At 43.1% G+C, this 22,500-nt stretch overlaps 1 protein-coding gene across 1 annotated transcript in view; it reads left to right on the top strand.

Moving 5' to 3' along the window:
- Window positions 1-22,500, top strand: part of LMF2 (lipase maturation factor 2) — a 130,334-nt gene that overhangs the window by 103,763 nt on the left and 4,071 nt on the right. The window contains exon 13 of the mRNA XM_053716309.1: window positions 9,801-9,909. Within this exon, the coding sequence (XP_053572284.1) occupies window positions 9,801-9,909 (109 nt within the window). The remainder of the gene's footprint in view (window positions 1-9,800; window positions 9,910-22,500) is intronic.

The following is a 22,500-nucleotide window of genomic DNA, read 5'->3' as shown; positions in this document are numbered from 1 at the left end:
TCCAATGCTTAGTCTGAAGATAGGAATAGAAAGAGGCTTTTGGTAAATTGAAATTAGATCTTAACTCCGTAAATGTCCTTATCGTTAATGACTCATTTACACAAATGTCCTTTAAGTTTCTAAGACCTTTCCTGGCCCATATAGAGAAAACTTCATGGATGAGCCCAGGTGGAAAATCCGGATTCCCTAACAAAGGTAAATACTCTGATTTACGAAAATTGACTTGTATCTCAGAGCAAACTTTCTGCCATGCCAGGATTATGTACCTTAAAAGTGTACAAATGTGACACATTTACTGGTAATCTTGCAAATGGAATATGAATCAATGCTTTAAGTGAAAATGGAGCCATCAGCTGTGATTCTAAATCAAAAAAAGACATACTCCTTTTCTTATAGCCAGTCCAACACAAATTTAGTAAGTGTGGCATAGTTGTAAAATTGAATATTGGGAAGAGCCAATCCACCATGTGTCTTAAAGAAAGATAATTTAACAAGCGAAATCCTGGCTTTCTTCCCATGCCATAAAAATTTAGAGAATATTTTTTGCAAGAATTTTATATCATTCTTCAGAAGTAATAAAGGTAGATTCTGAAATAGATATAATAGCTTTGGGAATAGAATGGTTTTATTAACATTACATGCGCCGACAATGAAATAGGAAAATTGTCCCATGCTGATAGTTTCCTCTCAAATATAGTAAAACATTTCAGGAAATTTAAGACATACCATTGTGAAGGATTCTTGCTTAAGAAAATACCTAAATACTTAATTTCCTGTACTTCTTTGAAAGGATGGAGGATGGGGTTCTTTGGTTTATAAATCCAAAGCAGCTCTGATTTCCCCCAATTAATTTTGTAACCTGAGATAGAACTAAAAATTTCAATGATCTGTAACAAATATAGTAAAATGTCATCTGCAAATAGCGGTCACAAGATTCTTGTCCCCTAACTTAATCCCTTTTTAACTCTTTTCTCAGCAAGATCGCAAGAGGTTCTAGTGACAAATTAAAGAGTAAAGGGGAAAGGGGGCAACCTTGGCGTGTACCTCGTTGCAGAATGAATCTATCGGTTACCTCACCATTAACAATGATCGCATAGGATGCAGCCTGATACATTACACGTATAAATTGGTAGAAGTTTCCTGTAAAACCAAATCCTTCAAGCGCACTAAACAGATGGTCCTATACTATACAGTCGACGCTGAGAAAGCATTCGACTGTAAAGTAGGGCTAAATCTGTTCTAATATGGGACGTTTTCCTTATTGATCTATTCCAAAAGTGGTCAATGACCAACATAGTTTTCCGTAAATTCTTCACCGGTTTCCTTCCCATCAGGAATCCTGCTTGATCCATTTGTATTAATGATTTCAGATAATGCTTTAATCTGTTTGCAATAATGGCAGTTATAAGCTTATAATCTTGATTTAATAGGGATATAGGTCTATAGGAGAATAAAGCTTCTGGGTCTTTGTCCTTTTTACGGATCAATGCCACGTTAGATGCTGTAAAAAATTTCGATTGCATTTGATTTTTGATGTAATATTTATTAAAGAGAGCCGCTAATATCTGGAGAATTTGGTCATGCAGGAGTTTGTAAAACTCCGATGGGAGAGCGTCCGGGCCTGGCGTCTTTCTTAATTTAGCCTGTTTAATGGCTTCTGAAATCTCATCTATTGAAATAGGTTCATTTAGGCTAAGTAAGTCTTGTGTGTCAATTTTGGGTAATATTATACTTTGCCAGAATTTCTTTTTATTCTCAGCATTAACTTCTCCTGCTGAATACACTTCCTGGAAATATTTAAAGGGACAGTCTACACCCGTATTAACCGTCGCTTATACATTCGATTAAGTGATGATAGTTCTTACTCACCCGGTCTGCCCTTCAGATTTTGACTCGCAAACTGAGATCTCCGAAATTCAAACTTTATTTTCAGTCATTATAAATGGCCGACAAACTCCGCCCATTCACTTCTCCTTCTACCTTTTACTCCCTTTCTCTTTCTAACTCATACTCGTGCACGGTCAGCCACCTACGTCACATGCGTGTAAACACGCATGCTCCTATATTCACAAGTGACGTGAATGAAGTCCGTCTGTGCTGCACGTCTGAAACTCCGCACATTGATTTTTAGTTCCTACGCTACACTTTGGTTCCGTTTTTTAAGTTCCGCATTAGGTGCGCATGCGTGAAACGACGAAAGCTCGATCATGATTTTCCATCCGTGATCTATTTTTGATTGGATCGTTTAAATCTAGAGGCTTGATGATGTAGATAGTAGGCGGAGCATGGCCGCCATTTACAACGAATATAAAGTGAGTTAGGAATATGAATAACTCCATTTGTGAAGCAGTATTCTAACTGAATGGGGGTGAGTTAAAACTATAATCACTAAATCTAACATATAAGCGACGGTTAATACGGGTGTAGACTGTCCCTTTAACAAATTCACACCTTATCTCCGAAATATTAGTAATTCTTCTATCACCACTATTAATTGTGGCTATAAAATTCTTCTGGGACCAACCTTTAGATAATCATTACTGACCTCATATCACAGTCGTCTCTTCCTCTGTCTTGTACACTAGGCACACATCACATAACTGACCTCATATCACAGTCGTCTCTTCCTCTGTCTTGTACACTAGGCACACATCACATAACTGACCTCATATCACAGTCGTCTCTTCCTCTGTCTTGTACACTAGGCACACATCACATAACTGACCTCATATCACAGTGGTCTCTTCCTCTTGCTTGTACACTAGGCACACATCACATAACTGACCTCATATCACAGTGGTCTCTTCCTGTGTCTTGTACACTAGGCACACATCACATAACTGACCTCATATCACAGTCGTCTCTTCCTCTGTCTTGTACACTAGGCACACATCACATAACTGACCTCATATCACAGTCGTCTCTTCCTCTGTCTTGTACACTAGGCACACATCACATAACTGACCTCATATCACAGTGGTCTCTTCCTCTTGCTTGTACACTAGGCACACATCACATAACTGACCTCATATCACAGTGGTCTCTTCCTGTGTCTTGTACACTAGGCACACATCACATAACTGACCTCATATCACAGTCGTCTCTTCCTGTGTCTTGTACACTAGGCACACATCACATAACTGACCTCATATCACAGTCGTCTCTTCCTCTGTCTTGTACACTAGGCACACATCACATAACTAACCTCATATCACAGTGGTCTCTTCCTGTGTCTTGTACACTAGGCACACATCACATAACTGACCTCATATCACAGTGGTCTCTTCCTGTGTCTTGTACACTAGGCACACATCACATAACTAACCTCATATCACAGTGGTCTCTTCCTCTGTCTTGTACACTAGGCACATATCACATAACTGACCTCATATCACAGTGGTCTCTTCCTGTGTCTTGTACTCTAGGCACACATCACATAACTGACATATCACAGTGGTCTCTTCCTCTGTCTTGTACACTAGGCACACATCACATAACTGACCTCATATCACAGTGGTCTCTTCCTGTGTTCTGTACACTAGGCACACATCACATAACAAACCTCATATCACAGTGGTCTCTTCCTGTGTTCTGTACACTAGGCACACATCACATAACTGACCTCATATCACAGTGGTCTCTTCCTGTGTCTTGTACTCTAGGCTCATATCACAGTGGTCTCTTCCTGTGTCTTGTACACTAGGCACACATCACATAACAAACCTCATATCACAGTGGTCTCTTCCTCTGTCTTGTACACTAGGCACACATCACATAACTGACCTCATATCACAGTGGTCTCTTCCTCTGTCTTGTACACTAGGCACACATCGCATAACTGACCTCATATCACAGTGGTCTCTTCCTGTGTCTTGTACTCTAGGCACACATCCCATAACTGACCTCATATCACAGTGGTCTCTTCCTCTGTCTTGTACACTAGGCACTCATCACAGTGGTCTCTTCCTGTGTCTTGTACACTAGGCACACATCCCATAACTGACCTCATATCACAGTGGTGTCTTCCTCTGTCTTGTACACTAGGCTCATATCACAGTGGTCTCTTCCTCTGTCTTGTACACTAGGCACACATCACATAACTAACCTCATATCACAGTGGTCTCTTCCTGTGTCTTGTACTCTAGGCACACATCACATAACTGACCTCATATCACAGTGGTCTCTTCCTGTGTCTTGTACACTAGGCTCATATCACAGTGGTCTCTTACTGTGTCTTGTACACTAGGCACACATCACATAACTGACCTCATATCACAGTGGTCTCTTCCTGTGTCCTGTACTCTAGGCACACATCACATAACTGACCTCATATCACAGTGGTCTCTTCCTCTGTCTTGTACACTAGGCACACATCACATAACTGACCTCATATCACAGTGGTCTCTTCCTGTCTTGTACACTAGGCACACATCACATAACTGACCTCATATCACAGTGGTCTCTTCCTATGTCTTGTACACTAGGCTCATATCACAGTGGTCTCTTCCTGTGTCCTGACATAACTGACCTCATATCACAGTGGTCTCTTCCTCTGTCTTGTACACTAGGCACACATCACATAACTGACCTCATATCACAGTGGTCTCTTCCTGTCTTGTACACTAGGCACACATCACATAACTGACCTCATATAACAGTGATCTCTTCCTGTGTCTTGTACTCTAGGCACACATCACATAACTGACCTCATATAACAGTGATCTCTTCCTGTGTCTTGTACTCTAGGCTCATATCACAGTGGTCTCTTCCTGTGTCTTGTACACTAGGCACACATCACATAACTGACCTCATATCACAGTGGTCTCTTCCTGTGTCTTGTACACTAGGCTCAAATCACATAACTGACCTCATATCACAGTCGTCTCTGCCTGTTTCTTGTACACTAGGCACACATCACATAACTGACCTCATATCACAGTGGTATCTTCCTGGGTCTTGTACACTAGGCACACATCACATAACTGACCTCATATCACAGTGCTATCTTCCTGGGTCTTGTACACTAGGCACACATCACATAACTGACCTCATATTACATTGGTCTCTTCCTGTGTCTTGTACACTAGGCACACATCCCATAACTGACCTCATATCACAGTGGTCTCTTCCTGTCTTGTACACTAGGCACACATCACATAACTGACCTCATATCACAGTGGTCTCTACCCGTGTCCTGTACACTAGGCACACATCCCATAACTGACCTCATATCACAGTGGTCTCTTCCTGTGTCTTGTACTCTAGGCACACATCACATAACTGACCTCATATCACAGTGGTCTCTTCCTCTGTCTTGTACACTAGTCACACATCCCATAACTGACCTCATATCACAGTGGTGTCTTCCTCTGTCTTGTACACTAGGCTCAAATCACAGTGGTCTCTTGCTGTGTCTTGTATACAAGGCACACATCCCATAACTGACCTCATATCAAAGTGGTCTCTTCCTGTGTCTTGTACACTAGGCTCATATCACATAACTGACCTCATATCACAGTGGTCTCTTACTGTGTCTTTACACTAGGCACATATCACATAACTGACCTCATATCACAGTGGTCTCTTACTGTGTCTTTACACTAGGCACATATCACATAACTGACCTCATATCACAGTGGTCTCTTCCTGTGTCTTGTACACTAGGCTCATATCACAGTGGTCTCTTCCTGTGTCTTGTACACTAGGCACACATCACATAACTGACCTCATATCAGTGGTCTCTTCCTGTGTCTTGTACACTAGGCACACATCACATAACTAACCTCATATCACAGTGGTCTCTTTCTGTGTCTTGTACACTAGGCACACATCACATAACTGACCTCATATCACAGTGGTATCTTCCTGTGTCTTGTACACTAGGCACACATCACATAACTGACCTCATATCACAGTGGTCTCTTACTGTGTCTTGTACACTAGGCACACATCCCATAACTGACCTCATATCACAGTGATCTCTTCCTGTGTCTTGTACACTAGGCACACATCGCATACCTGACCTCATATCACAGTGGTCTCTTCCTGTGTCTTGTATTCTAGGCACACATCACATAACTGACCTCATATCACAGTGGTCTCTTCCTCTGTCTTGTACACTAGGCACACATCACATAACTGACCTCATATCACAGTGGTCTTCCTGTCTTGTACACTAGGCACACATCACATAACTGACCTCATATCACAGTGGTCTCTTCCTGTGTTCTGTACACTAGGACTATAAATGGTGAGAGACAGCACCTTTTCAAACAGGGGCACAGGAAAGGGTTAGCCAAACCCCAATGTCAATCTCAAAAAGGTAATTTTCCAGCCTCCAGTAGATTTTAAAAGACCTTTATTAGTTTCTTACAGGGTCCATTATAAAAACGTCGTTGTTATAATGGACCCTGTAAGAAACTAATAAAGGTCTTTTAAAATCTACTGGAGGCTGGAAAATTACCTTTCTGTACACTAGGCACACATCACATAACAAACCTCATATCACAGTGGTCTCTTCCTCTGTCTTGTACACTAGGCACACATCACATAACAAACCTCATATCACAGTGGTCTCTTCCTCTGTCTTGTACACTAGGCACACATCCCATAACTGACCTCATATCACAGTGGTCTCTTCCTCTGTCTTGTACACTAGGCACACATCCCATAACTGACCTCATATCACAGTGGTGTCTTCCTCTGTCTTGTACACTAGGCTCATATCACAGTGGTCTCTTCCTGTGTCTTGTACACTAGGCACACATCACATAACTGACCTCATATCACAGTGGTCTCTTCCTGTGTCTTGTACTCTAGGCACACATCACATAACTGACCTCATATCACAGTGGTCTCTTCCTGTGTCTTGTACACTAGGCACACATCACATAACTTACCTCAGATCACAGTGGTCTCTTCCTGTGTCTTGTACACTAGGCTCATATCACAGTGGTCTCTTCCTGTGTCCTGTACACTAAGCACACATCACATAACTGACCTCATATCACAGTGGTCTCTTCCTGTGTCCTGTACACTAAGCACACATCACATAACTGACCTCATATTACAGTGATCTCTTCCTGTGTCTTGTACACTAAGCACACATCACATAACTGACCTCATATCACAGTGGTCTCTTCCTGTGTCCTGTACACTAAGCACACATCGCATAACTGACCTCATATTACAGTGATCTCTTCCTGTGTCTTGTACACTAAGCACACATCACATAACTGACCTCATATCACAGTGGTCTCTTCCTCTGTCTTGTACACTAGGCACACATCACATAACTGACCTCATATAACAGTGATCTCTTCCTGTGTCTTGTACTTTAGGCACACATCACATAACTGACCTCATATAACAGTGATCTCTTCCTGTGTCTTGTACTCTAGGCACACATCACATAACTGACCTCATATAACAGTGATCTCTTCCTGTGTCTTGTACTCTAGGCACACATCACATAACTGACCTCATATAACAGTGATCTCTTCCTGTGTCTTGTACACTAGGCACACATCACATAACTGACCTCATATCACAGTGGTCTCTTCCTGTGTCTTGTACACTAGGCACACATCACATAACTGACCTCATATCACAGTGGTCTCTTCCTGTGTCTTGTACACTAGGCACACATCACATAACTGACCTCATATCACAGTGGTCTCTTCCTGTGTCTTGTACACTAGGCACACATCACATAACTGACCTCATATCACAGTGGTCTCTTCCTGTGTCTTGTACACTAGGCACACATCACATAACTGACCTCATATCACAGTGGTCTCTTCCTCTGTCTTGTACACTAGGCTCAAATCACAGTGGTCTCTTCCTCTGTCTTGTACACTAGGCTCAAATCACAGTGGTCTCTTCCTCTGTCTTGTACACTAGGCACACATCCCATAACTGACCTCATATCACAGTGGTCTCTTCCTCTGTCCTGTACACTAGGCACACATCACATAACTGACCTCATATCACAGTGGTCTCTTCCTGTGTCTTGTACACTAGGCACATAACTGACCTCATATCACAGTGGTCTCTTCCTGTGTCTTGTACACTAGGCACACATCACATAACTGACCTTATATCACAGTGGTCTCTTCCTGTGTCTTGTACACTAGGCACGCATCACATAACTGACCTCATATCACAGTGGTCTCTTCCTGTGTCTTGTACACTAGGCACACATCACATAACTGACCTCATATCACAGTGGTCTCTTCCTCTGTCTTGTACACTAGGCTCAAATCACAGTGGTATCTTCCTGTGTCTTGTACACTAGGCACACATCACGTAACTGACCTCATATCACAGTGGTCTCTTCCTGTGTCTTGTACACTAGGCACACATCACATAACTGACCTCATATCACAGTGGTCTCTTCCTCTGTATTGTACACTAGGCTCAAATCACAGTGGTATCTTCCTGTGTCTTGTACACTAGGCACACATCACATAACTGACCTCATATCACAGTGGTCTCTTCCTCTGTCTTGTACACTAGGCACACATCCCATAACTGACCTCATATCACAGTGATCTCTTCCTGTGTCTTGTACACTAGGCACACATCACATAACTGACCTCATATCACAGTGGTCTCTTCCTCTGTCTTGTACACTAGGCACACATCACATAACTGACCTCATATCACAGTGGTCTCTTCCTGTGTCTTGTACACTAGGCACACATCGCATACCTGACCTCCATATCACAGTGGTCTCTTCCTGTGTCTTGTACACTAGGCACACATCACATAACTGACCTCATATCACAGTGGTCTCTTCCTGTGTCTTGTACACTAGGCACACATCACATAACTAACCTCATATCACAGTGGTCTCTTCCTGTGTCTTGTACACTAGGCACACATCACATAACTGACCTCATATCACAGTGGTCTCTTCCTGTGTCTTGTACTCTTGTCACACATCACATAACTGACCTCATATCACAGTGGTATCTTCCTGTGTCTTGTACACTAGGCACACATCACATAACTGACCTCATATCACAGTGGTCTCTTCCTGTGTCTTGTACTCTTGTCACACATCACATAACTGACCTCATATCACAGTGATCTCTTCCTGTGTCTTGTACACTAGGTACACATCACATAACTGACCTCATATCACAGTGGTCTCTTCCTGTGTCTTGTACTCTTGTCACACATCACATAACTGACCGCATATTACAGTGGTCTCTTCCTGTGTCTTGTACACTAGGTACACATCACATAACTGACCTCATATCACAGTGATCTCTTCCTGTGTCTTGTACACTAGGCACACATCACATAACTGACCGCATATTACAGGGGTCTCTTCCTGTGTCTTGTACACTAGGCTCATATCACAGTGGTCTCTTCCTGTGTCTTGTACACTAGGCACACATCACATAACTGACCTCATATCACAGGGATCTCTTCCTGTGTCTTGTACACTAGGCACACATCACATAACTGACCTCATATCACAGTGATCTCTTCCTGTGTCTTGTACTCTAGGCACACATCACATAACTAACCTCATATCACAGTGGTCTCTTCCTGTGTCTTGTACACTAGGCTCATATCACAGTGGTCTCTTCCTGTGTCTTGTACTCTAGGCACACATCACATAACTAACCTCATATCACAGTGGTCTCTTCCTGTGTCTTGTACACTAGGCACACATCACATAACTAACCTCTTATCACAGTGGTCTCTTCCTGTGTCTTGTACACTAGGCACACATCACATAACTGACCTCATATCACAGTGGTGTCTTCCTGTGTCTTGTACACTAGGCACACATCGCACAGCTGGTGGCGCCGGCGGCATGTAGAAGAATTCTTCCCTGTGGTTTTTCTGGGAGACCCTGTTCTGGACTCCATCTTAATACAGCATGGACTGAAGGTTAGTGACTGGCATCTGATGCATAACCGCTAGCATGGGTTAAGGTTCCTGACACAGCTGCTATAAATGTCCCAGACCTGCGCCTGGATTAATGTTGTGGGCTGTCTAGTGAGCAGTGTACTTGTTAAATTATATGTTCTAATTTGTTAGTGCATATTGTTTTAGCAGTGCTGACCCTGCAAGTCTGTGTGTTTTACTCACCGCCTCTGTACGACTCCCACTCCTGAGCTGTTTCCTCTCTAGTTTCTTAAAGGTACTTTAAATACATATTCAGCCCTTTTGCAGGATCATTAGTGCTAACGAGTTGCTAGCACTAACAGTACGTTGCTATAAATACAGACTTGCAGGATCACTAGCACTAACAGTACGTTGCTATAAATACACAGACTTGCAGGATCACTAGCACTAACAGTACGTTGCTATAAATACAGACTTGCAGGGTCACTAGCACTAACAGTACGTTGCTATAAATACAGACTTGCAGGGTCACTAGCACTAACAGTACGTTGCTATAAATACAGACTTGCAGGGTCACTAGCACTAACAGTACGTTGCTATAAATACAGACTTGCAGGGTCACTAGCACTAACAGTACGTTGCTATAAATACAGACTTGCAGGGTCACTAGCACTAACAGTACGTTGCTATAAATACAGACTTGCAGGGTCACTAGCACTAACAGTACGTTGCTATAAATACAGACTTGCAGGGTCACTAGCACTAACAGTTCGTTGCTATAAATACAGACTTGCAGGGTCACTAGCACTAACAGTACGTTGCTATAAATACAGACTTGCAGGGTCACTAGCACTAACAGTACGTTGCTATAAATAGACTTGCAGGGTCACTAGCACTAACAGTACGTTGCTATAAATAGACTTGCAGGGTCACTAGCACTAACAGTACGTTGCTATAAATACACAGACTTGCAGGGTCACTAGCACTAACAGTTCGTTGCTATAAATACAGACTTGCAGGGTCACTAGCACTAACAGTTCGTTGCTATAAATACAGACTTGCAGGGTCACTAGCACTAACAGTACGTTGCTATAAATACAGACTTGCAGGGTCACTAGCACTAACAGTACGTTGCTATAAATACAGACTTGCAGGGTCACTAGCACTAACAGTACGTTGCTATAAATACAGACTTGCAGGGTCACTAGCACTAACAGTACGTTGCTATAAATACAGACTTGCAGGGTCACTAGCACTAACAGTACGTTGCTATAAATACACAGACTTGCAGGGTCACTAGCACTAACAGTACGTTGCTATAAATACACAGACTTGCAGGGTCACTAGCACTAACAGTACGTTGCTATAAATACACAGACTTGCAGGGTCACTAACAGTACGTTGCTATAAATACACAGACTTGCAGGGTCACTAGCACTAACAGTACGTTGCTATAAATACACAGACTTGCAGGGTCACTAGCACTAACAGTTCGTTGCTATAAATACACAGACTTGCAGGGTCACTAGCACTAACAGTTCGTTGCTATAAATACACAGACTTGCAGGGTCACTAGCACTAACAGTACGTTTCTATAAATACAGACTTGCAGGGTCACTAGCACTAACAGTACGTTGCTATAAATACAGACTTGCAGGGTCACTAGCACTAACAGTACGTTGCTATAAATACACAGACTTGCAGGGTCACTAGCACTAACAGTACGTTGCTATAAATACAGACTTGCAGGGTCACTAGCACTAACAGTACGTTGCTATAAATACACAGACTTGCAGGGTCACTAGCACTAACAGTACGTTGCTATAAATACACAGACTTGCAGGTTCACTAGCACTAACAGTACGTTGCTATAAATACACAGACTTGCAGGATCACTAGCACTAACAGTACGTTGCTATAAATACACAGACTTGCAGGATCACTAGCACTAACAGTACGTTGCTATAAATACACAGACTTGCAGGATCACTAGCACTAACAGTACGTTGCTATAAATACACAGACTTGCAGGGCCACTAGCACTAACAGTACGTTGCTATAAATACAGACTTGCAGGGTCACTAGCACTAACAGTACGTTGCTATAAATACAGACTTGCAGGGTCACTAGCACTAACAGTACATTAGATCATGTACATATTACACAGTTTCTTTCCAAAGGCAGGGAGAGTTCACAACTTAATGTATTACTGTTAGGAATATCAACACCTGGCTACCAGGAGGAGGCGGCAAAGACACCCCAGCCAAAGCGATGTGTCCCTCCCTCTTCCTCTATCCACCCAGTCATTATTTGCCTTTTGTCACTAAAGGAGGTGGCAGAGAAAGTGTTAGAAGAAACGAAGAGTCCTTTAATGGTTATTTTCCCTTCAAGAGAGGACTGTTTTTCTTTAACCAATTAAATCTCTGAGAAGTGGTGAAGGTTAGCAGCTGGATTGCAGCAGGGATTGTGCTCTGTGTAATATCTAGCTATTTAATCTAACAACCCCTTGGGGAACCAGTGTTAGTGTTTTACTCCGTTTCCCTTTAGTTTACTCAGGTCACTGTCAGACACATTGAGGAGAGACTGTCACACCTCGAGACACTGTGTCTGCTCCGCTGCGCTGATCCTGGAGGCTAAGTCCCTATATATGTTAATCTGGGAAATATACCTAGGAGACTATTTATATTGGAGAGGACCTAATAGTCAGTGTGACACCGATTGATGACTAAAGGATCTGGGGACAATCTCCTCCGTAGTTGAGGTATATTTTATGACCAGGTGGGGAAGACATTATGTGCTGCTTTGCTCCTTTGGCCAACGGAGCACTTTGTGTATGGGGTCTGGGTCATGAGAGGTTTTTTTTATTAATATGGCAGATGGAAGCAGGGGAAAATTTTATTTTTTAAGCACTGCGCAGCTGATATTAGCTTTGCACGCTTTTTGACTAGAGTGGGGGAGGTCTCCAACTTGTGTACCACGTGATAGGGTGCAGTTTCCTCCTAATCCTGTTCCTGTAACTCTACAACAGGGAAGTTTGTAGCTGAGGGTAGATATCGAATTCAGTACTGTACGGTTAGTTTTCTGGGAGGTGGTAAGTACCTCAGCCAAGGCTGCAGGTAGAGGGGCCACTCTTGGTAATTAAAGTTTTGTTTTTTTATTCCACAGTGTGTTGAGATCCGTTTAACGCGCTATGGAGGACACTGACATTAACCCCTCAGAGGGTTCTAGCTCAGCTATCTTTATAAATAATACATGTTTATGTTGTGAGGAGACTATGGTTTGCCCCCCTACACAATTTGGCTCTGTCTGCCTAGGTGGTGATTAAAACTGTTAATCCTTCTGGTAAGCTTATTCTCTCTGAGCCATCCACCTCTCAGGACTTTTTTGTCCCGGGGATGCCTGTTCCTTGTATCACAGTCCCCTTTTAACCCTATATTACAAGCAGTTTCCTGCGGCACACCTGTAACTCCTGCTGGAGGTGGTTTATTGCCAGTGGATTTGCAGGGTCACTAACAGTACGTTGCTATAAATACACAGACTTGAGCTAGATTTTGCTTCACAACTTAATTTTGCTGTCTCTACTGCGCTTAATGCTTTACCTATCTCTGGGAAACGTAAGAGAAAGGTTAAGCATAGTTCTGCTGATTTGGGGGATAGCCCTTCACTTCAGTCTGAGTTGTCTAGTCTGTCTCATATTTCTGAGGATGAGTTAACCTCTGTTGCATCAGAAGGTGAGCTTTTGGAGTCAGAGGTTTCAGGAAAAAAAAACCCTCCTACCTCCTGAGTCTAACTTCAGATTTAGAATTGAGCACCTCCGTTTTCTGTTGAAGGATGTTTTATCTACCCTAGAAGTTCCAGAAGCTAAGCTTACTGAGGAACCTAAGATTCCTAAGCTAGATCGGGTCTACGAAGAGAGGTAGGTTCAAGAAACCTTGCCAGTTCCAGTCCACATAACAAACATTTTTGCGAAAGAATGGATTGGTGGTACTCTTTCTGCAACTTTTTTTTTTTTTTTTTTTAATTACTTTTTATTCAAAGAAACTCAGGCACATGACAGAATAAATACATGTCACAAGATAGAGCATAACATATTAAATCTATCCAATATACATTTTTAAAGTACAGTGAGCATCCACAAATTCTTTTGCAATAGAAAAGCAGATATAAATATGGGACATATTCAATGCGTAGGAACAGATTAAAGTACATATATATCCCATAGTGGAGTCACCTGAGCTCCTTAATTTTCTATTTAATCAAATAAACAAACACACACACACACACAAATAAAACAAAAACACGAAAACGGAAGAACAACCAAACCCAAGCTCTGTCAAGTAGCCCTCAATATAGGTTAGGATTGTGAAAGGAGAATACTATCAGTCTGAAGCTTGAGATTCTATCTTGCGGTAAATGAAAAAAAAAAAATAGGGAGTATACCTAAGGGCAAACTGCCACATGAAGCAGCCTCCAATAATTAGTGTATATGTCTAAATCAATATTTCTGGTTGGATTTTAGATACTACAGGAGAGATCTACAAATAGGCAAACATCAAGGTTGAAAAGCTACATGGGTATTGTTGCACACTGAAATTGTTAGGCTCACTGCTATAAATAGAAAGTTAAAAAGGCCAGGTTATTTTAGAATAGTGATAGGGATGATCAGCCAGCTCAGGCCAGGGAGTAGCAGTAGTTATCAATCATTTTCAGTTAGAGCAAATAGAAGTGGTTTGAATCACAGAGTCTAGTAGGAGTCAGTGTGTTCTCAGGAGCCTGTGAATAATTTATGGAGTTAAATGATCAAAGTATAGTAGCATACACTCCAAATATAGCACTTAAATAACATGTGTGGTAAAGGTTTAGATCAAAGTGTACATGTGAGGTGGACATATGGTAGAAAGTTGCCTCTGTAACCTAAAGAAGCAATCCTACATTAACATGCACATAGATAACAGATATGTTCAGATTTGTCAACCAAACAGCATTATCAGAACCACAAGAGCAACATTGATCAACTCAGCAACGCATGTCATTTGCCGATATTGTTCAGAACGGCATACTGTTATTCAAAAGCTCCATTGAGAGTCTCTCCTGCATGGAGAGTAAGAGGGTGTGTAAAAAGGGAGCTGGGAATATCTGAGTATCTTCTATACTTTTCAGGCTTGTTTCATAATAATAAAAAATAAAATTATAACAAACTAAAACAGTGTTAAACAATTTAAAGGAAAATAAGTGACCAACAGGGCCAGATTTAAACGCTAATACAATTTCAATATGGAGATCTATTGTACCCGCATCTCAAAAGGGTAAATAGCAGTCTGCAGCCCAGAAACGTGTAGTATGATAGTGCTTTCCACGCAGACTTTTAGCCTAAGCCTACTGCTGGTTGAGGGTAGAACGATTGCACGGACCTTGCTTGTGGCAATCAGCAGATTAGGCTCAAATTGTAGGTACTCCTCCAAGAGTGTTAGATTAAGCGCCGGGAGAGCCAGCCTAGGTATGACTTTTTCGTTGTTAGCCTATCCCCTCTTTTGCCAAAACCCTTATTCCATGGTGTATGTCCGGCAACCAGCTTGATAGATGGGCAGAGTCGCGTGAGAGAGGCCATACACCCGGCAAACACAACCGTAAGCACTGGGGGAAACTCATAACTGTGTCTCTTATAGGTGCAGGGGGCCCAAGAAATATGTCAGGGAAGGGTCGCCATGGGGCAAGACCTGTGTGCTGCGGCGCATCAGAAGGACAGTCACTAAGTCCGGAGGCCAGGTTCGCCATTTGCGCAAGGGGAAAATCCTGCAGCTGCTCAGGAACAAGTAGCGATTCGATGCTCTGCCTCCCAGCACCCAGGGCTGGGCTCTCCGATGGGATGCCTAATATACAGGTCTCATTGAAACTTTCTGGACCTGCGGTAGTCATAGCAGGTAAGTGCAGACAGAGCAGAGCTTGTTCCATGTGACAGGACAGAGATCCTTTGACCGAGTCTGAGATGAGTGGATCTTGCGGGTCTCGTACTGAAGAGCAGCTTCGTTCATTCACAGGATCCTGTTCCGTAATGTATGTCCCCACCGTTACTTGAAACGCTTCATGCAGAGTTTGAATGCTGAGGGATAAGCGTTCAAATATAGGTAAGAAAGTTTCGAGTATCTGTGTAGTAACGTTGTTTTCTGCCTCCATTTTAAAATGAGTGGGTAGGAGACCAGTAGATACAACTCTGCGAGACTTACTATGTACAGTATGGCGGCTAAATGCGCGCCACTACGCCAAACAGTTTTTTTGCTTTCAATGTGACCTCCGTGGGAGAGAAGATGATAGTTTCTCTATCTGCATTAGTTCTCGGACACGTAGCTGTCAAGAGAGGCGCAGATGGCAGGGGGTTCAGGCTGCATAAAGGTTCTTTTTCACGAGGTATCTCGGAGCTTCATAGGAATGCAGCCATCTTGGAGCACCACCCACCGGAAGTCCCTCCTTTCTGCAACTTTTAAAAAATTGTTTCCAGTCCCTGATTCTCATCTGGAACTGTGGATCTCCATTCTTAAGGTGGATGGAGCCATTTCCACTCTTGCCAAGCCTACTACTATCCCTCTAGTGGATAGCTCCTCTTTTAGGGATCCTATGGACAAGAAATTGGAGAGTTACTTGAGATGTTTCAACATATGGGCCTCTTGTTTCAACCAGCATTATTTTTTTTTTTGCTCGCGTTCATCTTTGGCCTCTACAATTATGCATGCTGAGGCAATGGAACACTTAAATCGGTCTCAACAGATTGTTCTGGATGATCTAACTAGAGACTCTCTCTTGGTGGCTCTGTAAAGATCACCTGTCCCTAGGTACGTGCTTCTTGAGACCATCCTGGGAGATTGACTACGGATGCCAACCTTTCAGGCTGTGGAGTAGTCTGGGGTCCCAGGAAATTTCAGGCGACTTGGTCCAGAGAAGAATCAGCTCTTCCAATCAATACCTTGGAACTTTGGACCATTTACAATGCTCTGAGGGCATGGCCTCAACTTTGTTCTGCCCGGTATATAAGATTTCAGACAGACAACATAACTTCTGTCGCTTACGTAAATCATCAGGGAGTAACAAGAAGCTCCCTAGTGATGATGGAAGTATCTCAAATCCTATAATGGGTGCAATCACACAATTGTCTTTCAGCGATCCACATCTGGGAGTGGACAACTGGGAAGCTAATCTTAGCAGAAAGTCTTTTCAGCCGATGGAGTGGTCTCTACACCCCAAGGTTTTCTCCCAGATAACTCTCAGATGGGGGGGTTCCGGAGATTGGCCTCATGGCCTCTCGTCTCAATACTAAGCTACCCAGGTACGGGTCGAGATCGAGGAATCCTCAGGCAGAACTGGTGGACGCGTTAGCGGTTCTATGAAGGTTAAAGCTCATATCTTTTTCCTCCGTTGGCTCTCTTGCCTTGAGTCATTGCTCGCATCAAGCGGGAACTAGCTCCGGTAATTCTAATAGCACCTTCTTTCCTACATAGAACATGGTTCACAGATCTGGTAAAGATTTCCTCCTCCCCTCCATGGAGGTTACCGTCCCGAGCGGATCTTCTAATGCAGGGACCATTCCTGCATCCAAATCTAGATTCTCTGAGACTGAATGCGGGGAGATTGAACACCTATCCTTTTCCAAAGGAGGTTTTTCTGAGAGAGTCAGATACTCTGATCCAGGCTTGCAAGCCTGTTGCTCGCTGTATTTACCACAGGTTGTGGCGTACCTACACTGGTGTGAGGAACATGGTTTTTCCTGGCATAAAGGGAAGGTTGCTCGAATTCTGGCTTTTCTTCAGGATTGGTTGGGATAGGGTTTGTCGGCCAGTTCTCTGAATGGTCAGATTTCGGCCTTATCGATCCTACTGCATAAGAGATTAGCAGACCTTCCTGATGTACAGTACTTTGTTCAGGCTCTGGTTAGAATCAGACCTGTATTTAAACCTGTTGCTCCTCCATGGAGCCTTAATCTGGTTATTTGTGTTTTGCAGCTAGCTCTGTTTGAGCCTTTGCATTCTGTTGAACTTAAACTTCTATCCTGGAAGGTTTTTTATTTTTGTTGGCCATTGCCTCTGCTCGCAGGGTCTCTAAAATTTCTGATTTACAGTGTGAGCCCCCTTATCTGGTTTTCCATGTGGATAAGGCAGTTTTACGTATCAAGTTAGGTTTTCTACCTAAGGTGGTTTCAGATCGCAATATCAATCAAGAAATTGTTGTTCCTTCCCTTTGTCCTAACCCTTCTTCTTCAAATCAAAGTTTGCTTCACAATTTAGACTACGTGCGTGCTTTCAAATTTTATCTCCAGGCAACTAAGGATTCAGACAATCCTCTTCTTTGTTTGTTTTATATGCTGGTAGACCCAAGAAGGCCACTGCGACTTCTTTATCTTTTTGGTTGAAGAGTATCATCCGCTTGGCTTATGAGAAGACTAGACAACAGCCTCCTGAGAGGATAACGGCTCATTCCACTAGGGCGTTTTCTTCCTCCTGGGCTTTTAAGAACGAATCCTCCATAGATGAGATTTGTAAGGCGGCTACATTGTCGTCCTTGCATACTTTTTTCAAAATTCTATTCAATGTTTTTGCTTGAGCTGAAAGAGCTTTCAGGAGAAAGGTGTTACAGGCATTGGTGCCCTCAGATTAGGGTCTGCATTATTCTTTTGCCCTCCCGTCTTTTTTATTCATTCAGTGTGCTCTGGAGCTTGGGTATTGGTTCCCATCAGTAATGAATTAAGTTGTGGACTCTCCCTGCCTTTGGAAAGAAAACAAAATGTATGCTTACCAGATAAATTCCTTTCTTTTACAAGATACGATGAGTCCAAGGATTTCATCCTTACTTGTGGGATATAGCCTCCTGGTCAGCAGGAGGAGGCAAAGAACACCACAGCAGAGCTGTGTATATATAGCTTCTCCCTTCCCTCCCACACCAGTCATTCTATTTGCCTGTGTTAGTGATAGGAAGAGGTAAAGTGAGGTGATCGTTTAGATTCTTCAATCAAGTGTTTGTTATTTTTAAAATGGTACCAGTGTTGTGCTATTTTATTTAGGGTGTAGCCGTATTCCTTGTCAGCCTCTAGAGTAGAGCTAAAAAGGTGGCTTTAAAGCAATGGGAACTGGTGGGATTCAATTCTCATTGTGCCTCCCATACTGAGTGCTGCCCTTCAGATGATGGTCTTAGCATATCTAACTAAGGCCCTATATGTCTTAACAGCTCTACAGGAGGGAACTATAGGACCTCTTGAATGTAGGACTGATCATGCTGTCGCTCAGCTTTCAGGTACGTGCAGCTATTGGACTCTGGGACACTCTTAACTCAGAAAAGGGCTGTAGTTGGTGCCTATTGTGAGGATTAAACATTATGTAGGCTCGTAGTACTGTGTTTCAAGGGGACACTTGAAAGAGTCACATAGTGGGGCTGTTCAAGAGATCTCAGGCTCCTACTGTGACAATGTTTTTATTGCAAGAGGCTGTTTTTGACGCTGGGGATTGGATTGTCACTGGATGTGACACGTGTTTGTTACTGGGGCAGTGTATTTATGCTTCTGTGAGCAGTTCTGGGCAAGCTGTCTTAGATTCAAAGGAATCTAGGTTGCAGTTGCTTGTTTTTTTTTTTCCCGGCCATATTCTTTGCCGGAGGTCCTCTCATTGTATTGCCGCCCACGAGGGGTGGGCTTAGTTTTGCGCGCTTTAGACCGGATGCGTCTAGAAGCCGAGCATTTTCTTCCGACATTGGAGCTCGGCAGAGGACGTTGTTCTCAGACGCTTACTGAGACCGCATGGTTTTCGTTATAGAGCAGGCGGTCTTAAGCATCCGGGAGCCTTGCAGTCTGTGTCAGTGTGTCGTGGGGGCAGGTAGGCCCCGCAGCGGAGCTGTGGCGTGGTGCACTGGGGCTTAAGTTTATTTTTCAACCAAAAAGGGTTTATTACCAAACGCTTTGGGATACACTGATTTGATGTAAAATACAAATAAGGGTTTATTACCAAACACTTTAAGTTACACTGATTTGATGTAAAATATATAAATAAGATTATCAACAGTCACATCAGGCTGTTTTTTTTAATCTTTTAAGAGTATATTATCGGTTCCACAATCATTATTGTTTAGGATTATGGATCTTCAAAGCATTACATGTTCATTATGTTTGAATGCCAATGTGGAGCCCCCTGTTACTTTTGTCCCTCATGGACTGAGAGGACATTACAGTTTAGAGAGCAAATTTTCTTTAATAAAAGTTTGTCAAAAGCGGATGCTTCTCAGGATTCTGCTGAGGAGGTTCAGAGTATGCCGCAACTTTCTCCCCAAGCGTCACAGCCATTACTCCTCGCTCAGGCGACGCCTTGTTCTTCAACTGCGTCTGCTGCGTTCACCCTGCAGGATATTGCTGCAGTTATGTCATCTACTCTCTCAGAGGCGTTATCTGCTTTGCCAGTACTGCAAGGCAAACGCAGTAGGAAAGAGGCCTATGTGGTCCATGCGTCTTCTGATGCTTTGATGGCGATTTCTGATGTACCCTCCCAGGGCTCTGAGTTGGGGGATATGGAGGCTATGACCGAGGGGGAACTTTCTGACTCAGGAAGTGTAAACCCCCCCGACAAATTCGGTCGTGATGTCTTTCAGGTTTAAGCTTGAAGACCTCCGCCTGTTACTCCGGGAGGTTTTGGTGACTCTGGACGACTGTGATTCAATTGTGGTCCCTCCAGAGAAATTGAGTAAGATGGACAGATTTTTTGAGGTCCCTTCTTATTCTGATGTTTTTCCAGTTCCTAAGAGAACTTCGGAAATTATTGCTAAGGAATGGGAGAGACCGGGTATTCTATTCTCCCCTTCTCCAGTTTTCAAGAAAATGTACCCTATAGCTGATGCCATTCGGGATTCTTGGCAGACGATCCCTAAGGTGGAGGGAGCTATTTCCACCTTGGCTATACAAACTACCATTCCTATTGAGGATAGTTGTGCCTTCAAAGACCCCATGGATAAGAACTTGGAGGGTCTCCTCAAAAAGATCTATGTTCATCAGGGGTTGCTGTTGCAACCAGCGGCCTGCATTGTTGGTCACGACTGCGGCTGCTTTTTGGTTTGATGCCTTAGTCTCTTAAAACTGAGACTTCTTTGGAAGAAATACAGGATAGAATTAAAGCTCTTAAGTTAGCCAATTCTTTTATTACTGATGCTTCCTTTCAGATTACCAAGTTGGCGGCTAAGAGTTCAGGATTTTCCATCTTAGCACGCAGAGCCTTATGGTTAAAATCTTGGTCTGCGGATGTGTCATCTAAGTCTAAGCTTTTGGCTATTCCTTACAAGGGGAAGACCCTGTTCGGGCCTGACTTGAAGAAAATTATTTCTGACATCACGGGAGGCAAGGGTCACCTCCTCCCTCATGATAAAAAGTCCAAACAGAGAGGGCGACAGAGTAATTTTCGTTCCTTTCGAAATTTCAAGGGAGTTCCCTCTTCCCCTAAACAGGAAGGGAATTATTCACAAGCCAAGTCCACTTGGAGACCCAACCAGTCTTGGAACAAAGGTAAACAATCCAAGAAGCCAGCTGCCGCTACCAAGTCAGCATGAAGGGTCGGCCCCCGATCCAGAATAGGATCTAGTATGGGGCAGACTTTCTCACTTTTTCCACGCTTGGATAAGAGATGTTCAGGATCCTTGGACACTAGAAATTGTGTCTCAGGGGTATCGGCTGGAGTTCAGAAATTCTTCCCCCAGAGGATGGTTCCTTCTTTCTCGATTATCTGTCGACCAGATAAAAAGAGAGGCGTTCTTACGTTGTGTAGGAGACCTCTCTTCCATGGGAGTAATATGTCCTGTTCCAATACAGGGACAGGGGTTTTATTCCAATCTGTTTGTTGTTCCCAAAAAGGAGGGAACGTTCCGACCCATTTTAGACCTCAAAAGTCTAAACAAATTTCTCAGAGTTCCATCCTTCAAGATGGAAACTATTCGGACCATTCTTCCATTGATCCAGGAGGGTCAATTTATGACTACCGTGGATCTAAAGGATGCATATCTTCATGTTCCTATCCAGAGATCATCACAAGTTTCTGAAGTTTGCCTTTCTGGACAAACATTTTCAGTTCGTGGCTCTTCCTTTCGGTCTGTCCACGGCGCCCAGAATTTTCACAAACGTTCTGGAGTCTTTGCTGGCGGTTCTTAGACTGCGGGGCATTGCAGTGGCGCCTTATCTGGATGATATTCTGATGCAGGCGTCATCTTATCAGCTAGCAAAGTCTCATACCGACATTGTTCTGTCCTTTCTGAGGACTCACGGGTGGAAAGTGAATCTGGAAAAGAGTTCGCTAGTTCCACAGACAAGGGTTCCTTTCTTGGGAACTCTAATTGACTCTCTGTCCATGAAGATCTCTTTGACGGAGGTCAGAAAGTTAAAGATTCTGAATACATGAAGAACCCTTCAGTCCAATCCTCGGCCGTCAGTGGCTCAGTTCATGGAAGCAATTGGATTGATGGTAGCAGCAATGGACATCATTCAGTTTGTTCGTTTTCATCTCAGATCTCTGCAACTGAGCATGCTCAGACAGTGGAATGGAGATTACACAAATTTGTCTCCTCAAATAATTCTGGATCAGGAGACAAGGGACTCTCTTCTATGGTGGTTTTTGCTGGATCATC

This window comes from Bombina bombina, chromosome 6, assembly GCF_027579735.1.
Source record: "Bombina bombina isolate aBomBom1 chromosome 6, aBomBom1.pri, whole genome shotgun sequence".
NCBI classification, from domain to species: domain Eukaryota; kingdom Metazoa; phylum Chordata; class Amphibia; order Anura; family Bombinatoridae; genus Bombina; species Bombina bombina.
This window is presented reverse-complemented; position numbering and strand designations above follow the sequence as displayed.